The sequence below is a fragment of the Alligator mississippiensis genome, chromosome 9, assembly GCF_030867095.1.
Source record: "Alligator mississippiensis isolate rAllMis1 chromosome 9, rAllMis1, whole genome shotgun sequence".
NCBI lineage: Eukaryota > Metazoa > Chordata > Crocodylia > Alligatoridae > Alligator > Alligator mississippiensis.
In genome coordinates, this window is record NC_081832.1 from 5816266 (window position 1) to 5836880 (window position 20615).

Here is a 20615-nt window from a genome sequence, read left to right on the forward strand (position 1 = left end):
CAAGAAGATCCAGCTCAAATTCAAGATCTAGGGAAGTGATTCTCAACCAGGGCGGTTGGAGTGCCATGACAGCTTTTTACGGGTGCTGTACAATAGTAAACACCTAAGCATGATTCACAAGGTAAATAGGAATCCATAGCGTCAAAAACACTCTGACCTGTTGGGATCTTTCTGATTTACTAGGGTGCCTTGAGTCTAAAGAGGATGAGAACCACTGAGCAGGTATCTCAAGTCTCACAGAATTCAATTCTACGTTGTCTTGGGCTGGAAGGCTTCAGGGGAAGAGGTATAATTCAAATCTTATTGAGAATCACTTGCAGGGTACACTTTCCAAAGGAGGCTGCCACCAACAAGAGCTGCTCTGAGCAAATGTAAACCCTCAACACATTTGCAAGCGAGAAGTTGGGCTGCACATGCAGGGACATGCACAGATTAACTGCTGTGCAGTTGGTTAATCCCCGTTTTGCTGTTAATTTACCATTTTGCTTCTTAAGTCCTTGTTCATCTAATCAAGAATTATGACAGGCCATGTGTTGGATACCCTGCTTTAGAGTTAGTCTGACCCAGGACTCCCAGAAATACAAATCTAAGTTGAAGGCACCTGGACGATCCAAGAACCTGAAGGATCAGCTAGTCAACTCACCAGAGCTTAACACAGGGGTAGGCCAAATATGGCCTGCAGGCTGCATCCAGCCCACAAGGCCATTCTATCTGACCTGCAGGGCACCTAAAAAAATTTCGAAAATTAAAATATCTGTCCTTGGTTCCTGTGAAAAATGACAGGAACCAGGGGCAGTAGGACCCAGGGGAATCCTCGGCAGGCTCCTGCAACAGCAGGGCCCACCCAGCCTGCCCCACCAGCAGGAAGCCCCAGCAGAGGTTTCTGGCCTGGGACCATGTGGCTGCCCCGCGGAAAGCCCAGGTAAGGGCAGGGCGGGGAGGTAGAGGAGGGCACGGAAGGAGCTGATGCGAAGTGCAGGGAAAAGCGGCCCCTCGCCTAACCCGTGGCCGGCGCTCCCTGCTGCAACCGCTTGCGGCCCACACGGGGTTGTCCTGAGCAGCCACAGGCAGCCCCACACAGGCTTTGAGTGGCTGCAGCGCAGAGCGCTGGCCACGGAGCGGGCGAGGGGCCACTTTTCCCCACGCTCAGCACTAGCTTGTAACCCACCCCTGCTGCCAACCTGGCCCCTGCGCCGCCTCTGGGCTCACCCGTTGGGGCTGCACCACGGCGGCAGCTGCTGTGGCCCCTCCACTTCCCACGCTGGGCAGCATTTGCCACCACCACCTCTGGGCTGCCCAGCACGCGAGCTCTGGGCAGGCAGCAGCAGCAAACACTGCCCAGCGTGGCAAGCCAGGGGGCCACACCTGCTGCCGCTGTGTGCAGCCCTACCATGCAAGCCCAGAGCTGGGACGGGGCCCAGGCTGGCAGAGGGGGCAGGTTACAAGCTGGTGCTGAGTGCAAGGGGGGGGGGGGGGCTGGCTGGCCCCGAGACACTGGTCCCAAGACATTGAGGCACTGGTCCCAAGATGGTGACCAGGGGGCAGGGCACCTGTCAAGGGGCAGGGCTACCCATGCAGCCCTCGACAGGTTGCCAAAACTGGGTAAAAAAAAAAGCTGCCCTACCAGCAGGGGTATTTAAAGAGATGCCCTGGGATTTACTCTACCATAAATTAGGAGTCTACCAAATTCAAGGAGGTGGCCAGTTGATTTTCTGAGCAGAGCCCAATGCCAGCCACCATTGTCGTGGGCTAAGCATGGCAGCCTCCCCCTGCCCTGCCTCTGATTGGGTGAGGGGTGCCAGCAGTCCCACCCTTCCCCAGAGTCTCAGATGACTCCAAACCACAGCTTGATTACCAGCCCAAGGAAGCCATTAATCCATGCGTTATTAAGTATGGATTAAAGGTTTCCTTGGGTTTAATCAGGGTAATTAAGCTGCAGTTTCAAGCCATCCCCAAGCAGGGATGCTGCACAAGCAGCTTCACCAGGGTCCCTCGCCTCCTGCTGCAAGCAGTTCTGCCCCTTCCTCCCTCCTGTTCTCTGCACCTTAGCTTCCCAACCCTCTTCTGCGCGCCCCGCCTCTGCCCTCTACCCTCCTTCCCCCCAGCCCCAGTGCTCCAAGACTGCAGGGCTTCCTGCCCTTTTCTCTGCTTGCCGGCAAGTTTGGGGGGGGGGGGGAGGAGATGATGCAGTGAGCCCACCAAAATCACGAAGCCTGCCATTTTTCAGAGCCCACCCAAATTACCGGTTTCCATGAAAACTGCCCAGGCGCAAATCCAGTAGGTCCCTAACCATAATATAGAGTTGAATAGGTGAATCCAGAGCTAGAGTTTGTCCCTGAAGACAGAGAGCTACCAGCCACATCTTCATGGAAAAGGCACACAAAACTTTCTGACATCAGCAAAACAGTACTGGATGGAGAAAGTGCATAGGAAACCTGGCATAAAAACTCAATCCTGAACATGGCACCATGCTCCAACCATAGCCAAAAATCAATGAACCAAGGAAAATTTGCCCCAAGATGGCACGAGGGAGAACAACCCTGCCCAGCCACATCCATCTGTGGGATCAGCACCACAGCCCAGCTCCCCAAAACAGAAGGGGCCAATTTTAAGAGCACTCAGGTTCCAAGATCACATGAATTGGTCACTACAATGGGAACAAGGCTAAGACTTGGCATTTTGATTTCCTGGATTCCTTCTTTCCTCTTCTCCCTCCTACTATCTTTCATCTTGCATAAGGATTCAGCTGGGGCAGGGTTAGAAGGGCTCTCAAAGACAGTGCATGATTCCCCACTTGCAGCAAGGAGGCAGCAGAGATTAAGTAAACCCAAGTGACTCCTGGTCACTGAGACTCAAAATTCTTTGGCTCTTTGCATTTTGGTGCTACTGGTTTACCTTTGTAGGAAAGGATTAAGTAGCAGACAAAAAAAGAAAATGAATTGGTTTGGCAAAGAGAGATGACCCAACTTCAGGACTGTACATTGGCACACCAAGAGTTGAAGGAATGGACCAAACAACCATGCAGACAATGCACTGTGGTGGTCTCAGCAATGTTATCAACAATGCAAGAGACAAACCCTCAGATCATTTAATCCTTCTATAAAATGCGATTTCTAAAGCTGGTGTATGTACGGGGTTCACTTCTTGATACCCTAACACCACTTTTGCAGTGCGATTAAAATCAAGGGATTTTTTTGAGGTTCAAGCAGCACCACACTTCCTTTCCCCTCCATCATAGTTCTTCTATTCTACTCCTAGTCTCAATAGCTCCATGCTCCCCAGTACGTCTCCTTTTACTCCCTGGATTCTAAGATGCCCAAGACACAACTTGCTAAATTTCCAGAGGCCAATATCTCCCATCCTTCTTCCACTCTAGGATTTCTGAAGACACTTTAAAGGATAAGGGGATTAATGATTTGGAATCTCTGAGAAGCTTTTTGTTATATTATTTTTATAAAGCATTTCAATTTATCCTTACATGGTTTTAAGATTTTTTGTAAATAGCTGAGGCTCTATTAGTTCAAAAGAGAAATACTGTCCAACACAAGGCTCAATTATCAAAAGGTTTGTGTTGGCTTTTGTAAAGGCAACAGCAGACAGCAAAGACTTTTGGCTCCCTATGCTAGAAGCATCCATTTATATTAATCAATTTTTGACTGGGAAATGTCTTCCATTTCAATCCTTGGGACAAGTTCTTCACTGAAGTTAACACTCAGCACGTAAACAATAGTTTTCATTTTCAAAGTACTCTGCAAACAATAACGCTCTGCCCTCCCACAAGATTACCTCAGTTATACAGTTGGTAGAAGTGAGGCAGAGGCTAATGGGCTTCTTTAAGTGTACAGGGAGAGTTACTAAGCTTAAAAAAGGTTCCTGGCTCCCTAGCTTAAAGTAGAAGTGGAACAATTCCTTTTTGTTCCCTTAAAAAGTTCTCACCACAAATGATCAGAGTGGTGCGTGGTCTCCTAATAACAATGGAGCTACATTCTTGCTGCCAAACAGCCTGTGGTTTTATTTTGCATTTGTCTTCACTCACCCGTAACGGCATCATAAAACTCTTCTTCACTATTCATCCTTCAGTATGAAATTTCTGCACCAGCCTGGCTTCGTCTAATGCATCGTTGTGCTAGATTTAGAGATTAAATGTTCGTGTGCTGTGGAAAGCTTCCTGCGTAGATACCAAGTCACTTTGGAAGATCTGTTTGAGAAGAAAATGAAAAAAATTAGTGTTTTCACTTTATTTTGGAAAGAACTAAAAGTATGTAAAACCTCCATCTTCTCCATCTCTGCACAAGTGTAAGCCTAAACACTTGAATCTTTGTGTTTGCATCTACTAGCATTTAAGAACACTTGGTGGGTGGAAAGAGAGATAGTAAGTAGTTTTCTTTAGCAGCAAAAACAAATTATTCTTTAGATGAGAAATACAGCATCAACTCCTTTAAGAAATCATAGAAGAACTGAGGGAAGAGTTGTCTTTAAAAACAAAATCATTTTAAGATGGGCAATGCAGCACCATTTATCCATCTGCTATAAGAAGTAACAGAAGGATGCATCTGCACTTCCACTTTCTCCCCGTGATAGGATATATGAATTTCAGGCACACACAAGCCAAACCATGTGCTGTCTATTGCCTTGATGTTTAAAGCATTTGGGGAAAACAGTTTACTCTGCAAGCTAAAAAGAGAGACAGATTCTAATACATTTTTTAATTTACTTATATGTACTTTAACAATGTGGTCAGAAGGGAAGTCAGGTCTCATATAGAGGATGGAAGTAAGTGAAGGAAGAACCAGGAAAGAAGTGTCAGACAGAAGAAAGATTGCTCACTCTGGAGAAGAGGAAAGCAGCACCCCTCACAACCAACTCTGGAGGGAGCAAGGAAGAGAGTTACTTTCAGTCACCATCCCTGAACCTTGCTGCTGCCGCCAAAAGCAGTGAGACTTCTAGGTCACGTAACCTGTTTCACTCTGGGGGCATGGAAAGGAGAGCAGTTTGTCAGCCATTGTTACATTGGACCTTGCACACACTGGCTCTAAGTTAGGATAGAATCAGCTGTCTTTGGGTAGCAATCAGGACTCATGGTAGAGTTGATCTCTCTTATTTGACCAACAAGATTTTTGCAAAAAAAAAAAGTCTTTAATTGCAGTCTTTTGGGCACAGACATCCTTCATCAGGCACTGGAGAAAAGACTGTAAAAATTTCTCCTGGGTGGAAATAAAAGTTCATATATTTCCCAAGCAGGAAGCAACAGTAACCACCTGAAACCTGAGATACTGCTCCTGCCTTGGTTCAAGTCAATTTGCATCATCACAGAGCCTCAAAAGAGAGCCGAGACTCCTTACCAGCTAGGAACTGCCTGCCCAGAAGAGCTTTCTATCTACTGACTCCTCTGTGAAATCCTAGGAAATATGAACTTTCATTTCTGCCCAGGAGGACTTTTACAATCTTTTCTCTGATGCCCAATGAAGGGTGTTTGTGCCCAAAATGTTGCAATTAAAGACATTTTTTTTGCAAAAATCTTGTTGGTCTAACAAAAGAGATCAGCTCTACCATAAGCCCAGACTGCTTTTTCCTCTAGTCTAGACCAGTACAGCTACAACCTGGATACCCGTCTTTGGGTAATGAATTTGAAGGGAGACACTGCCATTCCCTCCCACACACTGCAGTCAAGCCACAAATACATAAACGCACCACACAGATTACAGATTTATCCCAGGTGCTGTGTGTTATGCATCCAAAACATTCTCACTTCGCTCAACTTCATTTTAGCCAAAGCAAAAAAAAAAAAAAAGCACTTAATTGAGAAGTTTCCACAATCATGAGTGTGCTCATCCAAGCGTCACTAAGTAATCAAGCATGTACTACATTATTGCAGTATACTGGCACTACATCAGCCTCTAAACAAGCTGGAATGAGAAACCCTAACTATTCCTGGCCATTATAAACCCTTCCTCATCTTGCGCAACAGTAGCAGTTTTCTAGGAATAGTCTCACTCAGGCCATTCCATTCTAACAAAAGCTCCTGACAGCCTATCCATGGCCATAACTTGCATTATCCTGGGATATTTATTTCCCTGTCACATAAGATTTGGTTCCTGCAATGGCTCCAACTGCCTTTCAAACCCCTGTATCTCGTTTTTCAGAAAGAAACACGGTCTGTGTGCAGGGAGCTCCTCTCGCTCTTTGTTCAGAAAGAGTAACTTCTGCTGTGGAAACATTTTAGCCCAGTAGCATCCTGTGTCCCATTTCGAGTCCTACCCTCAGCTGCCTGCTCTGTCAAAGGTCAAAGGCTTTGCTCTCTTTCCACAAGCTTTCCCTCCTACCTCTCACTGTTGAGTCCTGGGCCTCGATATTCGTCTTCGCATAACCCAATACTCACAATCACCACTTACAGCCTCCACAAATTTTGAAAGGTGACACACCCTTAGCATGGTTTATTTATAGTGTCTTATCACTAAGTTCAAAACTCTTGGTAGCTGCTGATTTTTTATGAAGCAATTACAACAGAAATGTAGCAACAGTCAGGCTGCTTCTCCCTTCTCTCTTTTCCTGTGTTTTGCTCACTTGCCTAGTCACTGGCCTTTATACCTGCTGTAGCTCCACTGGTTATCAACTGCTCACAGCTACCAGCTGCTCAGTGCTGTCAAACAAAGTCTCAAACATGCCCAAGCTGCAGTTGGTATTTTCAGACTGTTGTGGAAATGCAAGGAGGCACCCAGCGAAATGCAACAGCTCACTATAAAAAATAAATCAATCCAAGGGCAAAATTTGACAGTCAAGTACACAGGATGAAATTTCACTAAGAGCACAAAGAAACTTCACCATCGAAATGTGAAGGGCCACCAAAAGGCTGTAAAGAAGCCTCAGCCCACTAGAAGCAGGAGCTGAACCACGACTGAGTTTATCTTAAATAATCCCTCTCTACACCCCACAACTTTAGCAATATCTGTGTTTACTGTCTGAGAGTAAGACGGTTTCATTTATATCACGAGAAATCAAATGCAAATTTCAGTATTGTCAAACAAATACAACTCGAGAAGGCAATAAAAAGCAGTGATGGAAATTACTTTACCCTGTAATTTCCAGTCCTCTTACTGTATGGGGTGCTTTTCAAAAAAAAGAAAAAAGTAGTAATGTATAAGTGTAACATGCATTACTTTAGGAACCTTAACTGCAAATTCCCAAATTGATGTGGGAATAGAAAGGTTACTAACATATTATTTTGCTAAACCCAGCAACTTGTTACTTGGTGGTTTTACTTATTTATAATGTAAATATAGTATGTTTATATATTGATATACAAATACACTTTCCTTGTATTATAAATACTCTCTTTCCTTGTGACCAAGTACAGTTTGTAGAAGTTCTCTTTTTTGTGGAGCAATTTCTCACTTTTTGTATTGCCAGTGCCTAAGCAGATTTTGTATGACACACCTTGCTCAAGAATTTACATATATTAATTAAATACACAAGTCAGAGACCTTTCAAAAAGTGATACACAAATTGTTAAATGTTTACACACTGTGTGGCCCACAGAGTCATTTTGCCCTGTACATACACACCCTGAAAGGTCAAAAAGGGAGGGCAAGGAAAAAATCTACATTTCAAACTAAATCCAGACCAAGTTTCCCCACAAAGGCCTTAGCATGCACATGAAAATGAACATAACTTATTTGCACAGTTGGAGGCATAAACAGGTACTTAAGAGGGCAAATATTAATTTTTATGTACCACTGTGTTCACTGCCTGAGCAGAGACTCTGGTCTCTAGATACCAGCTATGGCTCCAAGTCAGTAACTCAAATTAGTTTAAAACTTCTTCCTGCAATAAAACAAACCAAAATGAAAAGGTTCTCATATCTGTTGTAAACAGCATGCTTGTCAGCTTGCATCCTGCTTTCATCCAGGTACTCTCTCTTAATCTGACTCTCCTCCATGTTACTCTGTTCTTTGCCACACCTTTGCTCTCACCATTTCCCCACCCCTCCGACCCATTTGCCATCCTCAATAAGTAGAATATGAACCTTATTCTGCCCCCATGTATGCAGCCTGCCTAAACTGTAAATGGGAGCGGACCATTACACACTGCATCATGTGTTGTCCTTCATGCCGCCCCACCCTATTTAGAACGTGGGTGTGTAACGTTTTGCAACAGGCACTACATACCCTGTGCTTGCTGCCCCTGTTCTTGGTATGGGGCCTTTTTTGTAAGATCAGTCTCTTTTAACAAGACAAAGACCTCTGCTGTCAGCACGTCATTAAAATAAGTAATGAGAATATATTTTTCTTCCACCAGAACAGATACAAGACCTGGATGTGCAAAGTCTTCCAAGAGTATTTGTCAGCTACAGACTCAGGTCTATTTGCCAGCAGCCCAGTGCATCTGTAAACAGAACCCAATAGCATTTATTTTTTTATGCAAACCCCAAGACACAAGTTTCAATTTTTTTTTTTTTTCTTTTTTCTAGGGATATTTTTGCCCTCCCTTCTCTACTGCCAGTTTGGATGCTGGCTGCTGAGGCAAGATGGCGTCTAGTGTTTAGAGCCAACAGGCAATTTGGAGAGTGACATCATTCAGTTTAAGTCTCAATGTTAAAAAAAAAACAAACGTTAAGAGTCAAAGGTTATGCATCTCTCTGTCTCATAAGCAGCGGCAAAAACTGAAAATACGGGATCAGTTTTATTTTACTGTGCAAGTAATAAGCTCCGATTAACAAACAGCGTTTCTAATGAAAAAGAATTTACTTAAAGAAGTAATTCATTAATAGTCCAGGAATTTCACAGTATCCCACCTTTTAAGCTTGGGAAAAAACTGGTGTTTATCTGGAACAAAAAGTTAGAGAGATTAACACTGCATTTCATACTATACCTCCCTGTACAGCAAGCTCTTCTACCGTGCAAGCAAATACAAAGGACAGAAGGAAATGCAAAAAAAAAAAATGTAGTGGCAGCTGGTCAATTGAGGGGAGCCTTTTTATTTCAGGTCACTCAAATTAATCCAATACAGAGCACTGGCTGAGGTTGTGGCCACTAAAGTGATTTGCAATCAGTTAATACATTGAGATATACACAACTGTCTGCCAAGAACCGGGGCAAGATCACAATCACTGCTGAGAACCAGGCCATGTTCACAATCATTATAGTATCATAGCAGCTAAGGTCAGGAGGGACCTGAACAGATCATCTAGCCTGACTCCCTGCCACATTATGTCCTTGCAGATAACCAAGCACAGAATGGAAAAAAGTGAATTACACTTTCCAGAGGAAACCATTGATCCAGACAGTGCTGAGATGCACTAACAACTTATGTTCTTCCTGTTCTATGGACCTCAGCTTACCGCTGTCCAGCTTCTCTCTCCTTTGAAGTAACAAGACACTGACAGCTCTTGGTTTTGTTTCTCTCTGACTTTCTCTCATCCCCAAAATGAAAGGATATTCCCAATTGTTCTGCCCAGGCTTCCTTAACAATTTTCTGCAGGATCTTTTAATTTTGTATTTAATCTCAGTTGGCCAAGCCCAAAGGCGATCAAGTAACTTGCCTTGCATAAGGTGGAGTTTTAATGACAAAGACAGCTATTAGAAATTTGGTTCTTTTCAGCAACCAACTCTTATCTTCTTTGTAATGCCATAATTAAACAATCAAAAAGTATGGTCAGGGACTGATAAACAAGCAAGCTTCTGGGATCCAGTCTGATAATCAGCAGACAAACTAGGGGCCAGATTGGAAGAAAGACAGTTCGAGTAAATTTTGAAATAGTAGACAGTAAAGCAAGACACAAAACAAGGCTATCCTGGCATCAGTAACTGGATAGGTATGATATCCTCAAAAACAAAAGAGGTGACTCTCCAGACCAAAAACAGCAAGCCTCTGATTCTAATACAATGGAGCCCAATGTCTCTGGCACTTGTTTGAATATAAAGCAGGAATAATCCCCACTGAAATCAACGGAGGAATCAGATCCTGTAATAGTGTAAAAAGGTGAATGGCAAGATGCTAATTTTTTTTTTATTATTACTATTTTTTAATGAGAGAGAGAGAGAGAGAATAGTTAAGAGCCAAAATAGCTAAAACCACCCTGGCCTTTACTGGGGTTACAAATTCTTTCAGAAGGTGTTGCTGCCCTCTCAGTTACCTGCCAAGGACAAACCCATGGGCTGTTTCCCATGCAGCAGCTGATGACATCACAAACACTCGCATAGGACTGGAATGTGCTTCCCGTTATATTATAAAGATCAGATTATCTGGTTCAAGGCTAAACGGTCCAAAAGTAAAAACCATTCAGAGCCAAAGCTGGAGCTAAGCACCTTGTGACTAGTTAGCATGGGGAACCTGCATGCTTTAGGAAGAAGTTAAGAGCAGGATTTCCCCTAGCAGCATACACCAATATTTCCTCAAGCCTGGGTTCTTCAGGGTCCCAGTTTATTGCTGCTGTCCATTCCCAGCAAACGTATTTGAGACAATATATGTATCAAGTACTTGGGGAGCCTTCCAAATGAAAAAGGTGCTGTATAAATATTGGATGTTCCAACAATCAATGTGTGAGAGAGGACCTTGGCCTTTCAGTGCCTTTCTGAATGAAGCTTAAACTCTTATCATTGCTTCTAAATAGTCTGTGATTTAGTTCCTCTAAGCTCCTATTCTTCCTCATTACTTTGAGACAGGCTAGTGGCTCAGACCATGTGAACATTATCAGATTTCCCAAAGCAGTGAGGTGGTAATTGAGCCTATTTTATCACTTCTTTTTAAAGTCCATTTTTTCACTTTGCAGCGATAACAAGAATTTCAGTGCATGAGAACAAATATAGTTATCAGCATTTGCCTTTCATTGATCAAAAACGTGGGATTAGGTTTGCTTCTGATGAGAAAGGACATGGCAAAAACTTTCTTCAAACTTTGCAAAGGCAAAAGATAAAACATCCTGTTTGCTTCACATGACAGCTGTAACGCTTCTAGTTTCCACTCTCAATGTCATTGCTATACATGTGTGACTGAAGTTAACACAATTCTCTGCAGTACAGGTCTGTAAATTGAGGGTTATAAATTGTGGAGATGCCACTACAGGAAGACGACGAGTTTAGAACCAAATTCCTGTTCAAGAACAACCTTCACAAAGCAAAGTCCAGCCTTACAATACACCTAACTGTACAGAGTATATTTGAACAATGTTATTGTACTCTTGATGCATAGCAAAGACCTATAGACAGATTAAGATCCAAACACTTTTCAGTAGCTGCCCACTGGCGATGTTCTAGACTGCCAACTGACTGAATCTGGCCCATGGGTAGACACTCGTCAGTTGACCGTATCTGGCCCATGGCACCCCACATTAGGCTGAAGTCCACCGGCTCTGCACTTCCACCCGTGCCCACTGGCCCCGACTCCAGCCAATGCACACAGCTTCCTGGCCAGGCTGCTCCTGGTGTGGCTGCAGCTGCCCAGATACTACTCAGCTCCTCCCTGCCTCCAGCAGATCCTCCTCCTCCTCCTGCCCCTGCTGCACTGCTCCCAGTCGGAGGGAAGCTGCAGGCAGACATCCTACCCCAGTGCACAGGGCTCCAGCTCTAGCTCCCAGCTGCCTTCTACTCACTCTGCCCAACCAGCCATGATGAGCAGCCACCTATGGGCAACCAAATGGGTGGAAGTGGCTATGAGCTGGAGCCCTGCGCACCAGGGCAGGAGCCGCTCAACTGCAGCCGCACCAGGAGCAGCCACACCAGAAAGCTGTGTCCACTGGCTGGGGCTGGGGCAAGGGCCAGCAGGCACAGGTGAGAACGCAGCATAGGCTGCACTGGGTGGGAGCAAGACGAGCTCAGCCCCATGTGGCATGCCATGGGGGCAGCCATGGGCCAGACTGCACCTGAACTACTCGGGTAAGCTCTGCTGCACAGGCTGCCCCCCTGCCCACCCTCCCTGGCCAGCTCCCAGGACCTAGCACACAGACAGCCTCCCCCCACCCACATGTACATCCCCCACCCCCCTTCCCAGACACACATAATATACAAAAGCAAGACTTTATTTTGAGCTTTTATGTAATCACCTCTATATACACTATTCAACAGAACATAAATCAGGACAAAAATATTTTTTGAAATAAAATTAAAATGTGGTACAGCAGATTATTTTAATTCACAATTTGCTAAAATGATATCTTCTGAAAGATTGTGTGCGTGTGCAGCCGTTAGCACTCACCGAAACTCATTAAGTGGCCCTCCAGCTGAAATAACTGACCACCCCTGGGTTAAATCCACGGCTACATAGGGATGATCAGTCACAGCAGGGGACAAGGCTGATGTGTAATCTGTGTTTAATCTGACCAAGAGAGACCCACATTTTTTTTTGTTCATTTGTTCTTGTGGGGGGAAGGGGAAGAGGAGCTCTCCCATGAAGACCATTTTATTCCATGCTATACCATTTTTGTTTAATGTGTAGACTGGACTGCAGTGCAGAATGAACTGGCCCATTACAGAGAGATGATGTGAATGCTTGTCCACTGGACTTTTAAGATTAGACCAAGGCTTTGGTCTATACATTTCCAACCCTGTCTATATATCTAGGCCTTAGCATTTAAGTATTTAACACTCTCTAAGGATTTGTTCTTCCCCCTTATGGCACTGACACACTTGTGGTCCAAATAGATATACTCATTAGCGACATCTGTTTACAAAGGGAGAAAGCTGCTGGCAAGACTTTCTGATAAGAGACCTTGGAGTTCATTCCCTTTTGACCCCAAATGCCCAGGCTCACTGACCTTTGGGTCATGCCGCCAATAAACTGCAAAGCTCATCTATCCTCTCAAGCATTTAAAAAGGGAACACGGCTAAAGACTAGTACCATCAGGAGCACAGGGTATGTTAATTTTAGTTGGTTATTGGTTGTTGAGGTTTCTATGCCAGTATAACAAGCTCCTGAATTTATCTTTGTTTCTGTAGGAGACCGAGTGCACCGTAGTACAGACACCATTGTTAAGGCTCTTTATCAAGTTGAAAGAAAACAAAAGATAAAGAAAGTTTAAAGAACCTCTCCCATCAGTCCCACCTTAAAATTTAGCTTCTAAAATATTTGGTGAAATTGTACAAACCTCTTAAATCTCTGATCTGAAAAACATCAAAATTACACATAGAACAATTCTGCACTTTCAAATTACATTTAGTGGGAGCACAAAGCAATTAAACAAGAGTACAAAATATAACGTAAATTAAATAAGTTTAAGACGACAGAAATAGAGAGAACCAGTGTTGCTTCTCATTTCAGTCTAGTAAGTTTAGCAAACACATGTGACTGCTGCTACCTTGGTTTTGTGATTTTGCCAAACAAAGCAGAGCATAGCCTGGACTCCACCTGCGATTGCCAAGAGGATACAAGATTTTATGGGACCAGCTAAATCAAAGAACTGCCATTTTGACTCCTATTAAATACAATTCACATTTTACTAGTGCTGTAAAACCAACTACATGTAAGTTAAATAAGGCATCATGAATATCAAGCTCTCAAGAATACAGTTTAGAAACATAAATCCAATCTTGGGGAAAAAATTCTAAATTGATGTCAACTAAGTAACTCAAGAAACCAGGCACTTACAAGACTGAAAACAAGTTCCCAAAACTAATCATTTCTACCCAAACTCCACTCCACTCATAAATGGGTGTTTAGCTACGTGTCTCTAATTTACTAATGCACATTATACAATTAACCCTCATACAACTCTAGCAATTTATCAGAGCAAATCCATCCATTTTAGCACAGCACTGCTAACAGTGGACATTTCTTTTGGCAAAGCACTCTGAAGCCATTAGACAATGTGTAGCATTGTTTGCATGGGGATGGAGTTGTCAAATAATTTGTTGTAGTAAGCATTGCATTAAAGCACCAAGAGATATGCAAGCCAAAAGAGACGTGCAGAAATTTACTCAACATAAATGACAGTTAAGTTACATTTTTTTTTAATTCCCCTTAAAGGCAAAGTAATAGGCCCACTCTCCCCCCCATGACCAGAATGGCTTTACAACCAGAAGGAAAGCCCCTGAAAGGTTTGCTCTTAAATGGAAAGTACTCAAATTATATCCAAATGTCTTGCATCACTCTTGGAACAGTGGGAGAGTCCCAGCTTAATGTTTAATTTCTTTATCCCTAAGAAACAACGTGTTCAGCCTCAGCAAGAGGAGGCTGAGGGGGGACCTGGTGGCTGCCTACAAACTCATCAGGGGAGATCAACAGCAAATAGGCAGAGCCCTTTTCTCCCCAGTACCACCTCGGATGACAAGGAGCAATGGTAATAAGGTGATGGAGAATAGGTTTAGGTTAGAGATCAGAAGGCAACTTCTTACAGTTAGGGTGGCCAAAATCTGGAACCAACTTCCCAGGAAAGTGGTCCTCACCCCTACCTTGGGCAAATTCAAGAGGAGGTTGGACAATCACCTGTCTGGGGTCTTGTGAACCCAGCATTCATTCCTGCCTGTGGCAGGGGGTCAGGCTAGATGATCTGCTCAGGTCCCTCCTGACCCTAGCTACTATGAAACTACTACTATTGGGTTAATAAAAAAAAAATTCAGTTAAAATTAGATGCAACAAAAAATCCGTAATAAGCAGGTCACTGAGCTCTAGCAGTAGACAGGCATTAGCCAGTCAGTCTGTATACACTCTATTGTGCATTAGGACACATATACACAAGCTTGCTATCACGAGAAAAAAAAAAAAAGGAGGGCAGGTGTCTGCTGCACATCAGCAGCTCCACAGCAACTCTTTTACCCCGTGGCAGATGAAAGCTAACCTGTGGTAATTTAGGCCCGAGTAAGAGGCTTTCTGTGATAAACTAAAGACTTCTGAATTGTTAGCATGAATACCCATCAGACTGTAGTGCTTCTTCATGTTTTCAGATCCAGGTGTCAGCAATGCAGAGATGTCTTCATCTTGGAACTATTTTTCCTCAAGCTTCCTCTTCAGACCAAGGATTGTGAGGTGTGTAAGATTGTACTTCCTGCTACTCTAAATTGCTCCCCTGTCATTAGGGGAAGCAGGCAGAGCACATCCATGGTTAGGACTCCATGGGTTCCAGGGTCACCATACAGGAATATGGTCCTTGTTGAACCAAAGCACTAAAAAAGAAGCTTTCAGGGAATAAGTAGATCTCTCACCGCATGCTGCAAGTCTGATGAGAAATGTGACTTCCAGCTCTTTGAAGTGTGGTGCTGCTAAATCAGGGCTGCTGGATTGTAACAGCAGCAGTTGGTGCCACAGAGGTTAGTCCCAGTGAAATGCTAGATGTACTTAAAGGATGTTAATCCCAACTGAAAGTCAAGAAGCTCAAGCTCCTTCAGAGCATGGAGGTCCTTCGGTGCTTCCCTGGTATCTTCCACGTGCCAAAGTAGACAAGGCTGTGAACCATAGAGCTAATCTGAAGCCTACAAAAGATAGCTTGGTATCACACTTGGTATCACTATTATGAGCAGTGAAAGAGAAGAGGTCACAGCTAGTACCAAGACACTGAGCACTACACAACATCTTCACTTGCTGACTCATATCAGTCAAGAATGTGCTAAATGATGCAAAACCCTCCATTTGGTGCCCAATTCAGGTCATGGAGTCTCCTTGAACAGGGAGCAAAAGAAGCAATTACGTTTTTTGCTTCAGCGGAGAGGAATCCACTTTTGAACTTCAAGGAGGAGTAAGACACTTTTCTTTAGGGGCCTTAACATGGATGGTGAGAGCCTTTATCTCTAGAGCCAACCGAAGCTGAGCTCAGGGGAATTTCTGTACATTTCTGAATGTGGGCATCCAAGAAAGTATTAAATGATGTTTAAGTGCATAAGTAGCAGGGAAACCATAGGAACATCATTTTAATTTTTTAAGTGGTAGTAGCAGTATACCAGAAGTACTCATGCAGGAACAATTCTGCATGACTGCGCAACTCCTATGAAGAGAAGCTACCCGCAAAAACTAAAATTATTTGTTTTCAAACATGGCTCTCATTTTGTTTCATAGATTTCATAGACATTAGGGCTGGAAGGGACCTCGGAAGATCATCGAGTCCAGCCCCCCGCCCAAAGGGCAGGAAGTCAGCTGGGGTCATAGGATCCCAGCAAGATAAGCATCCAGTTTGCTCCTGAAGGTGTTCAACGTAGGCGCTTGAACCACCTCCGGTGGCAGGCTATTCCAGACCTTGGGGGCTCAGACAGTAAAGAAATTCTTATATCCAACCTGAAACGGTCTTGAAGTAGTTTATGACCATTCGACCTAGTCGTCATCCCTTGGGGCGCTCTGGTGAACAAACGTTCCCCCAGATACTGGTGGTCACCCCTGATAAACTTGTAGGTGGCCATCAGATCACCCCTGAGCCTGTGCTTTTCCAGGCTAAAGAGCCCCAGGGCTCTCAGCCTGTCATCGTTGGGTCTGCTTCCCTGACCTCTGATCATGCGTGTGGCTCTTCTCTGGACTCTCTCAAGCTTCTCCACATTCTTTTTGAATTGTGGAGCCCAAAACTGGACGCAGTACTCCAGCTGCGGCCTCACAAGGCCGAGTACAAGGGGAGAATGATGTCCCAGGATTTGCATGAGAAGCATCTATGGATACAAGCCAGCGTTTTGGTCGCTTTACTAGCCGCAGCATCGCATTGCAGGCTCACGTTCATCTCGTGGTCAATGATGACCCCCAAGTCTCTTTCTTCCTTAGTGCTAGCCAACATAGCACTGCCGAGCCTATAAGGATGCTGCGGGTTTTTCTTCCCAAGGTGGAGAACCTTGCATTTATCGGCGTTGAACACCATCAGATTCTCATCCGCCCACTTGCTGAGCCTGTCCGGGTCAGCCTGGATCATCCGCCTGTCTTCTGGTGTGGATGCTTTGCCCCGAAGTTTGGTGTCATCGACGAACTTGGCCAGTCCGCTTCTGACTCCAGTGTCCACATCATTAATGAAGATGTTGAACAGTATGGGTCCAAGGACAGAGCCTTGGGGGACCCCACTGGTCACAGGACACCACAATGAGTGACTTCCATCAATTACTACCCTCTGGGTCCGACCCCGGAGCCAATTTTCCAGCCAGTGGATCGTGGAGGACCCAAGGCGACAATTGGCCAGTTTCTCCAAGAGGTGATCATGGGAAACCAGATCGAAGGCTTTTTTGAAGTCAAGATATATGACATCAATCTCTTCTCCCTTGTCCAGGTGATAGGTCACCTGGTCGTAGAAGGAAATGAGATTGGTCAAGCAAGACCTACCCACAACAAACCCGTGCTGGCTATCCCTTAAGATGTTGGCGTCAGCCAGTCCATTAAGAATGGCCTCTTTAATAAACTTTTCTAAGATCTTCCCCGGGATAGAAGTCAGGCTAATGGGCCTATAGTTAGCCGGATCCACTTTCCTCCCTTTCTTGAAGATAGGCACCACACTGGCCTTCTTCCAGTCTTCGGGCACTACACCAGAGCGCCAAGAGTTTTCAAAGATCCGTGCTAGAGGCTGGGCTATGATGCTTGCCAGCTCCTTGAGTACCCTGGGGTGAAGACTGTCAGGGCCAGCTGACTTGAAGGTATCCAGCTTCTCAAGATGTTCCTTCACGAAGTTCCTTCATTTTATTAAAAATGAAAAGCTCTTTTCTGACTCCTTTTTCTTCAAGGGCTGGAAGGAGGTGGGGGGGGAATGAGCCTGAGAGAAACATGCAGGCCCAATACATCAAACCCAGGCAATAAAATATCTCAAACCACACCATGTTCTTATGTGGGTACTTCTGGTATACTGCTACTAACACCATATCTCAAACCACATCAAGCTGGACAGCACAACTTATGGCCAGTTTTGAAAATGTTGTCTTCTTAAAGCCAGCTTCTCAGGTAATGTAGACACAAAACACACCTTGAGCAGTACCATAAACTGAAGTGTCATGGAAGAATTAGTGAACTGGCAATTCAATAAACCTTTCTGTAAGTCTGGAGAAGCCTTGCTGGCTCAACAGTTATATGGCAATGTTTAAGGCAAGGTAATAAAAAAGGCTAATAGATGGAGAAAAAAAAGTGATCGCAAAGAAAACAAATGGAGGGGAAAAAACCTTAGTTAATTCCTTTATCTCCAAGTCAATAGAAAAGGTTTTGTTAAGGCTCATTTGATGCAAGCACTGTGTGAATTATTCCTAAAGCCAAGTGATCACTAGAAAGATGCTCAATTTTAAACTTTGTTCACCTCTGTTACTGCTTTAAAAAGGCACTAAGGTAACAGATGGGCAATTAAGCAGAAATATATTGGTCAAGCTTTAAAGTTACACAGCATTAGCTAAACTAAATATGTCACAGAGGAGAGAATGTTCCTAATAGCAGTTATGCTATCATATCAAATAAACCATAATTATAAAAAGGCAATGTTTCCCTTGGGCAGGTTTCTCAGGTCATGGGTGAAACTTTCAGTTAGACTTGACTTCAGAATAACCAGTGGCAGAGCAGTGACATTTTTGTTATAGCACATAAAGATTACCAGAAGACCAAACAGCTACAGTTCCACATCAGGATTCATGAAAAGACAGTATTGGCCTAACTCACTACAGTTGCCATTACAACCAAAGCAGACTGGCTGTACTTCAGGGAACAGAAATAAATAGCTTAGATTAGAATATATGTATGTATTTGTGTTTTACAGATATCCTCAAAGTGTCAAAATGCTGCATTTTCACCTCTGCACAAAATTTCAGTCACTATGAATCTTAACTGATTTATGAAATTAGGCTACCAACAACAATAGGTCTAAAACTGCATTAAAAATTCACCAACTATAAATAATTTCTCAGCTACTTAGCTAGCTGCTGCTATCATCATGCACTCCCTATTCTTTCAACCAAAGAATAGCAAAGCAGATATCCAAGACCTGGCCAAACCCGAAAGCGGATTTTATTTAGCAAGTTAGACTTGTTTCTACTCAAAGTCTGAATGTATCATCTTCAACCAAGATCTGCCTTGAGGAAATTAAAGTTGCTCAATAGGCAAGTTCCAAAGTGAGAATAGCAAACATGCTTCTGTGTTCTCTATATACGGTGCACAAAGAAACAGTTTAAGTGAGGGAGGCCAAATGAAAGTTTGGCCCTCTGCCACTTTTCATCTTCTTTGAATGCTGCAGTTACTCCTATTATAAAACCTAATTTTACATCCGATTTTAGTTATGATTTCTGACTACATGCTCCAAGGCTTTTGTTTTTTACTTCCATAAAAGCACAGTGTATTATTAAACTGATAATTCACTTCATAATCACCTAATTTCAAGGGTGATGCCAGCAAAGAGACAGCTGGCACATCTCAAACCTTGGCTTGCAATACGTCAGCTAGATATCTACAGCACACACAGGATCAAGTACTCCATTCCTCAGGATGCAGACCTTCAGAAATATTGCATCAGGAGCTGGACAGTCCAAAAAGCAAAAACACTGCTTCATGAAAAATGTCATGGTCACAGCATTTGCTTTCATTCTGTCCTAAAACAAATCTATGACAAGTCCCCCACAGAATGCCCTCTCCTGCAGGCCGTTAGCCTCTCTAAATCCCTCTCGTTGGGCCTGTTCCACTCTGCCTAAATAACCAACTACACAGTGGGGTAGAGAGGGACTTAATGTATGGCCTAGTGATTAGTACACCCATCTGTGATGCGACAGACTCATCTTCATTTCTCTGTTCATGACTGACTGTTGCATTGTTTCTCTCTGACCTAAAATTGTATCCTGAGCCTAAGAAATCTGGCTGAAACTCAACAGTTTTCCCCAAAAGTTTTAAATTTCAAGTAATAATGCCTTCCCCAGAAAGAAAAATTCCCAAATAGTCCTGATCAAGAGCACACAGCTGCCCTGCTGCAATTTACATCTTTATCTCAAAGCTGGGATCCATTGAAAAGAGTACTTGTAACACAGTATCACTTTGCAAATAGGCTAATATCCTTACAGGGACTCTTCTACTGTTTTATTTCCCTCCTTCACAAGTGCCTGAAATTCCATTGTGTTATCTCTTTGGTAGCCAGGAGGCCTCCATGATCATGACCTACAATGCCCTGCTTGAAGTGATGACAAAGATGTATTAACCCATCCCTACTAATCCTGTAAAAAATTCACATTTCTTTAACAAACCTGATATAAAATCCATTGCTACCTATGAGTTTCTTGCGGAACTTCTCTCCCATCCCCCTTGAGAAGAATTGATAATATGAGGCTAATTCCACAATGACTATCCTGAGAGAAGTAACATGGCCGATATTGATATGCTCCGAGTTCTCCTTGAATCAGATTTTCCTTCTGAAAGTCATGCGAACAAAGAGGCCAAAGTTCCTGAATAGCGCACCAATGAAACCTAACAATTTGTTATCTTGTCTTAGTGCTACTGGCAAAAGTTGTGCTGTACCCGAGTTTAATTTTACCTTGTATGCAATTCTTTGACTGCCGATACTTGGAAAAAATTTCGCTACACGCAAATTTAGTTCAGAAATCCATAAAACAAAGTATTCCTTATTTAACTTTTACAGCAAGAAAGGTTTATCCTTTCTTTGTGAAGCACTGAATAGAGTCCATAATAGCCTCTGAAAGGCTTTGATGACCCAGTCCTAATACTTCCTTGTCTGACTCCTGTACTCATGAGAGAAGCAAGATTTGTTAAGCAATATC

General features: G+C 43.7%; 1 protein-coding gene across 2 annotated transcripts in view; it reads right to left on the bottom strand.

The window, feature by feature from the left end:
- Nucleotides 1-20615, bottom strand: part of OSBPL2 (oxysterol binding protein like 2) — a 54560-nt gene that overhangs the window by 28274 nt on the left and 5671 nt on the right. For both annotated transcript variants that reach the window (XM_006274323.4, XM_019484467.2), the window contains exon 3: nucleotides 4037-4198. In XM_006274323.4, coding sequence (XP_006274385.2) covers nucleotides 4037-4073 — 37 coding nt within the window. In that variant the 5' untranslated portion in view covers nucleotides 4074-4198. The remainder of the gene's footprint in view (nucleotides 1-4036; nucleotides 4199-20615) is intronic.